Raw genomic sequence first — 11770 nt, 5'->3', positions numbered from 1 at the left:
ACTCTCACACGATTAGCATTCGGGCCAGAGCCAAGTCAAGTGCCAATGCGCCGGCCGCCGAGTGGTGACAATTGCTTTTTGCAACAGACCGTTCCACGCGTAGATTACCTTACCGATCGGTGATATCGTTCGGATCCGATGACTGTTGTGTGGGACATTCTATCTCGAGTTGGTATCTAGCTAGCTATCGTCATCAGCAAACGGGCGGCGGTTTATTGTTTTTATGCCGATCGGAACGGTGGATAGTGTGCGATCTTGAAACGCAAATTTGTGATAGCAGTTATAATATTTGTGCAACAAATTACAGTTATTTTAGTATTTGCACTGGCTTGCAGTTACATCATCTGTAGGTAATAATCTCACCTGCTCAAATTCAAGAGAAGATCAAGAATCCTAGTGACTATTGTGACTTCAGTTAGTGCAAACAATGGCGGCTGCCATGGAGAATATTACGAACGTGAAACTGTATGATTTGATTACCAGATGGATAGAAGTGCAAAAACTGCGGCCGGACTATTGCGATGGAAATGTGAGTTTAGTTAGTAAATGTTTCCATTAGTTAAGTTAAGGTGGGAAATAAGCTAATAAGGTTTAGAAATGTTTTTTTTAAACTAACGGTTCAGTCTATTAGCATAATTTTGTTAGTTAACATGACCAATGTTTCAGCGATGAAGCAAGTGTTAATGAAATTCAGAATAGTTGTGTTAATTACTCAAAAAACAATACTGAGGACAAAATCAATATCTAGTACAGGGTGTCCATTCAAAATCTTTTTTCCAATTCCCGATTTCGTCCCGGATGTCTAAAAAATTAAAATTGAGTGACACCATAGCTCTGCGACCTCATATTTTCCAGACATTTTTGATAGCAAATTTTGATATTTGATTTCACTTTTAAAATATTTGTTTTCAAAATATAGAATTTGTAGTAGCATCTTGAAATGCATAAGTTTTTTTATCCATAAAAAACTTCATGCAGTATGATATCAACAGCATTTCAATTTTATGCATAGGGATTGTCAAATATTGGATAGTATTGGCGACACCATTGCAGCTCCATAAATATACAATTATTGTATCTAACCATGTCTCAGAAAGGTTTTGTAAGATCTTCAACTGCTCGCAATGCAGAATTCATCATAACATGTGCAACTTTTTTCGTTTTTATTCAAAAAGATAAAAAACACTGTCTGTTGAAAACGATTTGAATTAAGAGAAAGTTTTTGACAAACATAAATAAAAGATTTATTGAACAATTCATAAGACCAATAGTGAAGATCTGTTGAGAAAAATTGTATGAGGTGGCAGAACTGAAAGTTTGCTGCCTTAGAACAGGTCTTCGATATGTTTAGACATATAAATTCTTTTTTTTTTTTTGACAAAAAATGCCTTTGGATTTTGTTATTTCGAAATCCAATTAATTTCATGACAAAATAGAGCGAGTTGACGAAACATTCACGTAGAAATAAAACATCACTTTGCCCTGTTATACACACATGCTTGAACTTTTCGTTTGATGCCATGCATAAGATTTTGCACAATGCCCTGATATTTCCAGGTTTTACAAAATAATTCAAGGTTAAAGAAATACTATAAACTAATGACTAATTTTAAAGTGTTTTTGATGCAATAGCTATTTATACACTTGTAGACATTTTTGAAGCTATTCCAATAACCAATATTCCAATATGAAAGTGCTAACAATACCAAAGATTAAGTTTTATTCAAACACGCAAAAAATTGTGTGATAAAAACTACCATTTTAGGGGGTTAACTTAAGCGCTCGCACCAGCAATTTTCAGCAGACCAGAAATGTGCTTAATTTTATTCTGTCTGGAGTTGAAATCAGATTGTTGTAAATTATTTCTGTCAAATGTACAAGTAATGTGGTGGGAAGTACCGTAAACATAGTAAATTGGACTGAAATTCCATGGTAGTTTCAAGAATGGCCGTAGTCAGCTAAAATAGTATTTTTTACTACAGATTTTTTCCCGTGAATGAATTGTGTTTACCAATTATAGTGTCTTTTATTTCGTTTGTAAGAACTCTGTTCAGCTGAACGGAACTTTCAACTGCATCAGTATGCTTCATCTTGAAATATTTTAAGTATCGCGTTCTCCTCGTGCAAAAAAAAATTATGCTTCATTCATTTCCATTGGTCATTTGCATACCTAAGACAGCTTCATGGGCGCAAAAGTGATTTTTTTTGACTTATGACAATATTTTAAAATAAAAACAAATTTTACCTATGTATTCGTAAGTAATCATACAATTCTGACCTGTAAATAAAGCCAAATTCTTCACAATTTCTCAAATTGCTTGAATAGTCTCTATGATTGTTACTAAAGTCATCTACTACATGTTTGATTGAGTATATTCCAATCTAAATTAATACAAATAATCAGTAAAACTTTTGGATCCGTCTCATTTTTTTTTTCGGATAATAGAAATACGGATTATCAAGCACCCGGTTAATCGTCTCCGATCTGTATAACGTTTAAATGTGGTAATTTAGATAAATGATGAATTGTTGCAAATCATTCGAAAACATTTTTCGTAAATGAAATATGAAATATATTCCAATTATTTTAAAAGTGGGCTGGTAGCGACTGAGTGTCTTGGGAAATGGGAAATTTAGAAACCTCTTTCTTAAAGAAAAAGACTAAATAGAAACCAAAAAAAGACCGAAAAGAGAGCAAACCATAATCGAAAAACAAAAACTTACAGGAATCAGGAGAAAAGAGTGTGTTCAAACCCGATATTTCTCTGATAATATTTCTAAAACTTGTATTGAAAATTTGTTGTCACATTACGACAAATAATTTCTTCATGTTCGATGGATGGATAGATATCTTTACTTGGGAGATTTTCATTTTTCTGCATATGTTGATTTAGTGATTATTTTCCATGAAAACTCTTCAAGAATTTTCGTAAGGTATACCTCCAAAAATTTTGTTTTAGATATCTTAAAATATGACCTTGTTTATTTAAAAAAATGCTTCTAAAATACCTCAGGGCTTCCGTTAGGAATTACTTCATATATTTTGCAAGAAATCCCTTAATCTTCCAGGATTTCATTCAGTGATCCTCCAAGACTCCCGTTTGAAACATGTTGGAATATTCAACCAGAAACTGCTGCAGATGTCTCTAAGGATTTCTCAAGATTTTCTACAAGATTGTCCTTCATAATTTCTTTAAAATTATTAGAAATTTCTCTAAGGATGCCTTTAGGAATTACTCCAGAGATTGCTCCTAAGATTTCTTTGGGAATTCCTCCAATAATTCTGCAACATTTCTAAAGGAAATGTTCATTTTTTTTTCAAGCGTTCTTCCATAAGTTTTACATGCATTTCTACAAGGAAATGTGAATGAAATTTTCCAGAAAACTGAGAAATTGTTGAAAAAACTCGTGACGTATTCCTAAAGCAAATTTTAGGGTAACTTCTGTTAAAACTTGTGTACGGTCCTAAGTCACCCTTGACGAATAAGGATTTTTAGAAGCACTCACTCTTAAAGCACTTTTAGAACATTTTCAAGATTATTGCTAAGATTATTGAAAAAAAATCAATTCAATCTCTGAATAGTATCTCGCAAGATTCTTTTGGAGGAGCTCCTGGAAAACCATAGGACGAAATCCCTAAATTGTGTAGGATCGCATGATTTCTTGAAAAATAAATATTGTTGTGTTAACTGGTGTGAAACCTTAAATGAACTTTTCAATATTACATTTGATTTTTTTGAGAAATTCATTGAAAAATGTTTGAAAGAACTCCTTGGACGAAATGCTGAAGAAAATTGTAAAGAAACTTAATAATTAAACACAGGTCGAATTTAATGAATTATTTAAAATGTGCTTAATAGATTTACTCGAATAACCCCTCGAGGAATTTTTGTAGCAATTCTTACAAATAACCGAAATTCATGTCGGGTTTCTTGAAAAAAAAAATCCCTGAACGAATTTTACCAAAAACTCTGGAATTAACCTTTGCGAGTTTTCTTGAAAGAAATTCTGTCGAAATCTTTGGAAGATAATTCAAAGTCACAACCGGAGAGTTCGGTTGAAAAGAAAGTAAAAAATATCTGGAGGAAGTCCTAGGATAGTCTTTGGAAAATTGTTCTGAGAAAATTACTGGAGGTAGTAACGTTGGAGTATTCAAGGGTTTCCTGAAGCAAATTCTGGAGAAATTTCTGTAAACATCCTTTGATTTTTTTTGTAGAAAATTCTGTATTAGTTCTTGATAGTATTCTAGGTGAAACTCCTGGTAAAACCACTAGGATAATTCCTGAAGCTGTTTTCGAGTAGTGTAAGGAGACTTTTTGTATTATAATTATCTGCACGCAAAATAAGGAAAAAAGGACTTTAAAGACCATTTCGGTTAAAATAGAGACTTCATAGACTTTTTTTTTTATCAAAAAAAGAGACTTTTTAAAGACCTGCATACAAATCGTCTCTAAAAAGAAACCTACTACTAGCCCTGCATAGGTTAATCTTTTACTGATTAAGTATAGAGATATTAATGCCAAGTAGAAGAAGATCACAAAAAATATTTAACAACGATTTCTGCTGAAACATATCCAGGTATTTTTCTAGGGTTCAGAGATTTTTCCAAGGATTTTTGTGTAGAAATCCTCCCCTAGAGTTATTTAAAGTATTTCTAACAAAGTTAATAAAAAATTGGTACATTTACGAAACTTGGAAATTTCTAGGAGTTCCAAGAAATTATCCAGAAATACTTGAAGCATTATGTTTTGTTTGTCTCCTGGTTATAGAACAAAATTTACCTAACATCTCTTATTGGTTTCTCCAGCAATTAATCCTGTAGTTTCCCTAGAATATTCTTATCTCAGAACTCCTCCAAATTTTGGTACAGCTTTTCTTCGAAGTATACATTAGAAAATAGATTGAAGGTAAAATAACTTTTCAGAATATCGTTCTTTGTAATTATACTACTTTTAATCTGCAGAATCCAACCTTCTAGGACTTTTGAAAGAATTTTTAAAATAAATATCTTATGTTTTATTTTACGGGTTTCCTCAAAGAACTTTTGGAGAAATCCTTAGAAGAATCCTTGGCAAGGTCCCAAAAGTTACTAGGACAACAATGGATTCCAATGGATTCCATGGATTCCTTCAGATGAAATTCTTCAGAGATGCATCCGATGCGAATGATAATTCCTCAAGTAATTTTTAGTTTACCAATTTAGACAAGATTTTAATATTTTCAAGGAATTCTTCTGATAGTTTATGGCTATCTATAAATTAGAAGCTTGATAGACTTCATGCTTGAGAGAAAGAGACAATAATCAAAAATAAACCTGACAAGAACTCAGAAATATTCTAAGAATCAAATACTGTTTTGTTTGTCGCTAGAGTTGACATTTTCCCATCCTTGTCTAAGACTTTTCAAGGACACCTAAAATAAAGCAAAGAGACATTCCTCTAGTACCTAAATCTACTGTAAAAATAATCGATATAAGAATAACTCCAAGAAGCTCTGGAGAACATCCCAGGAAAATTTTCAGAATAATTTCTGCGAGGAATTTCTGCAGAAATCCTTGGATGAGTCACTAAATATATTTCCAAAAGAATCTCAAGAGAAATCACTCGAAGAATTTCGATAGCATTTCCACGAGGAAAAAAAGAAATAAAAATAGTCGTATTATGTAAAAATTGTGAAAATTATTGTGGATTTTTTTTTTGCTCCTATCAGAAGACAATTCCATCCAAAAACTGAAAACTGACTTTAGAGGTAAAGACTATTTTGTTTAGAAAGGAGGATCTAGAGACCTTTAATTAAAAATACAGGATTTTTAGAAACTTGCACTAATAGTGACCACGTATACAATAAGGGAGACCAGCTCCCAGTCCTGTCCAGAGAATCCATTAAGTATTCTTGAAAGAAACAATCCCAATCACTTCTAGAACAAAAAAAAATTGACAGAATGTTTTCAAATAAGTTTTCCAAGGATTTCCCAAAGATTTTTTTCTGAAATCGTCCTGAAACTTCTATAGGTATTTCTCCAGGTATTTAAAAAACTTGGGATTCCCATAAGAGCATCGCTTTATTTTTTTTAGAAGTTTTCCAAGAAACCCTGAATGGATTCTTTCAAGGATTCCATCAGGCATTTTTATACAACTCTTTTTCGAATCCCTAAAAACACTGCTCCTAATATTCTCCAATACCCAAATTTTTATTTTCAGTTTAAGTATCATTTTTCACTATTTGAATTTGATGTAAACACGTTTTGAACAATGATTTGTATTTATTCGCAAATTTCATTAATTTTGGTTTTTGATTTTTCTAATGTTTATTTTTGAGCATCTCTATCCTCATTCATTTTTTCTTGAACCCTTTTCCTGTGTACCGATTTTTGACAATAACAAAAATTTGAGTGTTAATAAAATAATATGCGTGTTATGACCCAACGTTTAAGCCAAAAATAAAATCATATCAATTTGCGAGCTAAGAAAAAATACACAAAATTCCAAAGGGTACCCCGTGTAAAAGCGAGGTTGGGTATTAGAGGTTCAAAGATTTTTTCTAGAATATCGTCTACGATTCCGTAACCAAGAGTTCTAGAGATTATTTTTTTTTTATTTTCAAGAAATAAAATCTATAGCCATAGCTTAAAAAAACTTGACAGATTCTTTCAGGAATATTTGATAAATTTCCTCCATGGATTCTTTCTGAAACTACTTTGGGAAATTCATGTCGAATCAGTTTAATCTTGGGGCGTAATACTTGGTGTAATTCTTTCAGGATTACTGAAAATACTGTGAAAAAAAATCCCTGTAGAAATTAGTAGTGGAATATTTGGAACAAGTTCTCAGAGGAATCCACGAATTGTTTCAAAAAGGAATTTCTTAATAAACTTTTATGGAAAAATTAGGATGAAGATACACCCGATTCTGCTTTTGCACGGGGGATGCGTACCGTGCAAAAAATGTTTTAAGTACCGTGCAAAACAAATAACACCATTTCTCGACGTTTCATGTAAAAATAAGGTTTTGGCAAAAAAAAATGTATGGAAACTTTTTTTGCACGGCCGTGTAAAAAAAACGTGCAAAAACAGAATCGGGTGTACATGGAAGCCAAACCTCTATTTTTCAAGAGCACAAACCTAGAGAACCAAACAATCGTCTGTGCTGAAAATTTAGCTCACTGGGGGTGTCCAATATATCAAATTTTCAGCACGAACGGTTGACAGGTTTTGTAGATTTGTGCTCTTGAAAATTCGAGGATTGGCTTCGATGCATCTTCACCTTAAAAATAATTGTATGACCGTTAACATATCTAGAACCTCATATCCCCCCATAACTTTTTACGTAATTAATGGACGATCTCATACACAAAAAGAGTCAATTTCAAAATGCTAATAAATTACTAAACTAAACAGAAGACTATGTCCTAAATTTACGAAAACTTATATATGCAACAGACCTGAACCACGTGCGACATGAGCTCATTGGTATTCGTCGTCAACGATGACTAAATGAAATACAGCTTATTCCAAATTAGTATAGTGCCAATTTTCATATTCATATCGCTAACTGTATTATTCGTATTTATCATTTCTCTCCGTCTTAGCCACTGAAAGTTGACGTCATGGATCTAACGTTGCTGCTCAAATCGATGGGCCTCAAGCTGGAATACATTGACTTTGAGAAGGAAAAACTGAACGCGGACACTCTAACCGTACAAATCGCTTGCAATAAATCAGGCGTTTTGGCAAAACTTAGCTACGATTTGGTGAACTGTTCTTGCCCGGATAAAAACGACAAAGAAACTTCGTTTTGGGAAGTACAAGGTACTGGTCCATCGGTATTCTCCAAATTTAGAAATGACACCTCTTCGAACCTTCTCCCGGAAATTTCCGAAAAGTGCTCTATGGTTTCTAAGGCGATGTTGTCCAACCTTTTGGATTACTACCGAACTAACATTAAAGCTATCGAGCGAGGCGAAGATGTCCTGCAATCTCCGCTGAAGGTTGCTACCCCTACGATCTGTGTTACGAGTCCAGGATTGACCAATCATAGTGCCACACCATCTGCAGAGGGAAAAATAGTTATCGAGGTCGAATCATCTAATATCACTGAAGCACCAAGAATCAAAACCGCACCAGATGGTAGCATTATCAGACCCAGGTCATTGGAAGAACTTCAGGAAAGTCCGCAGAAAGTATTAAGCGAACAAGGGGATACTAAATCAAACACATCGTCGGAGAGCATAGGAATAAATAACGCAACACGAGAACTATCTGGCCACGGGACAGTAAACCCAATAATGATTGAACCAACTCTTTCGAACTCACATGTTCCTGATGACAGCTCATTTGCCAACAGCGAAGCCATGAAGGCATTGATAACGTCCAGTCCTAACGAAAAGGTGTTCGACTCGATCCTTAACGCCGAATTGAACCAGGAACGGGACCTCAACGTACTCCATTGTCTACACCAAGCGCGCCAGCAAATTGATGCAGCGCTTCTAGTCATGAAGCTGAACAACCCGTACACAGATCTTAGCAAGGCGACCACCATTACCACCACACCACAAACGGTGATTCGGAACAAGGGAGCTGTGCCAAAATTAACGGAGCGAAACATAGCCGTAGCGAGGAGAATGTCTCTGCCAGGTACGCACTAAGAAGTTTCAGGGCATTTTAAGCGCTGTTACAGAAATCAATGTCCAAGTTAGTTGGAACTTAGGGATGGTACAAACATTATGTAATGCTAAATTTCGTTTTTTTTTTCGAAAAAATCTTTAGAGGATCTCCTACCTAGAGTAACGACTGGAAAATTCGGTTGAAAAAATATCTGGAGGAAGTCCTAGGATAATCTTTGGAAAGTTGTTCAAAGTAATCCCTGAGAAAATGCAGCTTGTAACTTTGAAGTTCTCAAGGATTTCTCGAAGGAAATCTTGTGGAAATTCCTTTAAGCATCCTATAAAAAATTACTGAAAGAATTGGTAGAGGAATTCCTTGAAGAATTTCTTCCTCGTATTAGTTCCTGATATTATTTTTGAGGCAATCCCTGGAGAAATCACTAGGATGATTTCTGAAGCTGTTCTTGAGAAATATGAGAAGAAGTTCTGCATCATAATTATCTGCAAGCAAAATAAAGAAAAAAGAGACTTTAGAGAGCATTTTGGTTTTAAAAAAGAGACATTTTAGGGACTTTCATCAAAAATAGAGACTTGCGATAAATAATTTCTGATGTTAGGTATATATAAATATTCCTGCGAGTTCCTTTCTGTTTCTAAAAATATTTTGTTTGATTCTTTAATATTTTTTCTCAAGCATTCATATAGGAAATATTTTAGATTTTGTCCAGGGACCATTGAAAAATTTATTGAAATTTTCAAATATATTCAGCAAGAATTCCTTCATCGCATACTTCAGGAATTTGCTAAAGCCCACAAAAACTGCGCCAACTGTAACAGCTCTGCGTTTTTTATACATTCTAAGTTTCCAGTATTGACGTACATTCATCTTCACAGGTCGTCCGTCCGATTCTCCCAGGACTGCCGTAACGAACACTCCCGGTATCCCGAGGAAGAAACCCACAGTTCCGTCGCAACTGGCTAAGGCACGTGGCGACACACCGCATCCCGGCACCTCGAATTACAAAGCCGTTTCAATGCTGCGGAAAACAAGCTCGTCTACTTCTGTTGCGAGCACCGGTTCCGTGACCAAAACGTCAAGTGCGCCGACGATGGCCTCCAGAAAACCGGTTGGCGTTACCAAACCCGTAGGAAGTGTGCGGCCAACGGCAAGCTCGGCGATAAAGAAGACTACGTCCATCGCTAGGTCCATCAGTTCGACGAAAATTGATAAAAAGTGATTTCAATCGGTCGTCGTTGGGTTGTTGAAGTTGTTGCTGTTGATTGTTTCAGGAGACACTTTTGTAAATTTTAATTGCTGTTGAATCGCTAGGAATCGAAACGTGGCTCTTAATAAATAAAGTGATTCTTTATACAAGTTTCGCTGAACTATTGGTTGCTATTATAAATCAGAAGATTTGGAAAAACATTTATAAGGTTTAATCACCGCATGACTTTAATATTATGAAAATTTATTGGCTTTTATCGGTGAATGCAATACTGTACTCAGAGTGAAAGGGAGTAACGAAAGTAATGAAATGACAAGATGGATAGAATCGCAAGCGAGCGACGAGAGAAATGAATAGAAGTTGAAAATTTGTTTTTAACAGAGGGCCATATGTGTGAACAACACAATCGAAACGACAAATCGTTGCCTAACGTCCTGGTCTTGAACGGCTAGATGTTGTAGTGTTGGTCACTACTAACACTAGACAGGCAAAAATTTGTCGCCTCGACCTGTTAACTATATTGTTCGGCGTATATAACAGTTCTATCGATCGTTGGCATATTTTCGGAGATTGATACGAAATGACGTTACTTATTGGATTTTTCGCGTCTAATCTCGCATACCCCTAATTTGCCCAAGTGATCCTATTCGAACTGACGTTAAATTTCTTTGCCAAATTGATTCTACATTTATAAGGTTTAATCACCGCATGACTTTAATATTATGAAAATTGCTTGCGATTCTATCCATCTTGTCATTTCATTACTTTCGTTACTCCCTTTCACTCTGAGTACAGTATTGCATTCACCGATAAAAGCCAATAAATTTTCATAATATTAAAATCATGCGGTGATTAAACCTTATAAATGTAGAATCAATTTGGCAAAGAAATTTAACGTCAGTTCGAATAGGATCACTTGGGCAAATTAGGGGTATGCGAGATTAGACGCGAAAAATCCAATAAGTAACGTCATTTCGTATCAATCTCCGAAAATATGCCAACGATCGATAGAACTGTTATATACGCCGAACAATATAGTTAACAGGTCGAGGCGACAAATTTTTGCCTGTCTAGTGTTAGTAGTGACCAACACTACAACATCTAGCCGTTCAAGACCAGGACGTTAGGCAACGATTTGTCGTTTCGATTGTGTTGTTCACACATATGGCCCTCTGTTAAAAACAAATTTTCAACTTCTATTCATTTCTCTCGTCGCTCGCTTGCGATTCTATCCATCTTGTCATTTCATTACTTTCGTTACTCCCTTTCACTCTGAGTACAGTATTGCATTCACCGATAAAAGCCAATAAATTTTCATAATATTAAGATTTGGAAATTCATCGCAGCTGTTTTCATTTATTGAACGCCCATTATTACTTCACTACAACTATACAAAAAAAAATGAAGAGGACATTATACACCCAATTTTATAGGTATTAGAAATATGCTAAATTTGTTGGGGCAAAAATGACATCCTTCGTTTTTTTTCTGTTTGCTCTAACCTTTTTAATACGTTCGACAATTGTTCAAATAATACAATAAGTTTGCAAATAGAGCTATTTGAACAAGCGAGGCTCTGCCTTGTTATATCCAAATGCTCGAACATTTCGTTTGATTCCATGCATATATGCTGATATATCATCAGTGCGCATCGTGCTTCGTGCTGTGCGTACACGAATTCTCTCTGCTCTTGGAAGTTTTTTTAACTACCTAAAGCAATAAAACAGTACTTGTCAGTGCTACAAAAACAGTAATTTTCAGTGCTAAAATTAAAAACGGTACTTTTCAGTGCTACTAAAACAGTACTTTTGAGTACCGTAAAACGGGGTATCTTTGATAATGCGGGTAAGTTTGATAGTGCGTAACCCACCACATACTAAACGAAATCATTATTTCTGTTAATCGGTTAAGCAAAACGAATGCAAAACTGAAGAATATTAGTA

The 11770-nt window shown here is 34.8% G+C and overlaps 1 protein-coding gene across 1 annotated transcript; it reads left to right on the top strand.

The window, feature by feature from the left end:
- Positions 1 to 9990, top strand: LOC5574939. The gene is made up of 3 exons (XM_001661689.2): positions 1 to 529; positions 7588 to 8632; positions 9496 to 9990. Exons 1-3 carry the CDS (start codon positions 428 to 430, stop codon positions 9837 to 9839), a joined length of 1491 nt encoding a protein of 496 aa, XP_001661739.1. The 5' UTR covers positions 1 to 427; the 3' UTR covers positions 9840 to 9990.
- The last annotated feature ends 1780 nt before the right edge of the window (positions 9991 to 11770 follow it).

This window comes from Aedes aegypti, chromosome 3, assembly GCF_002204515.2.
Source record: "Aedes aegypti strain LVP_AGWG chromosome 3, AaegL5.0 Primary Assembly, whole genome shotgun sequence".
NCBI lineage: Eukaryota > Metazoa > Arthropoda > Insecta > Diptera > Culicidae > Aedes > Aedes aegypti.
The sequence above is the reverse complement of the archived record's forward strand: the minus strand, read 5'-3'. Positions and strand labels throughout refer to the sequence as shown.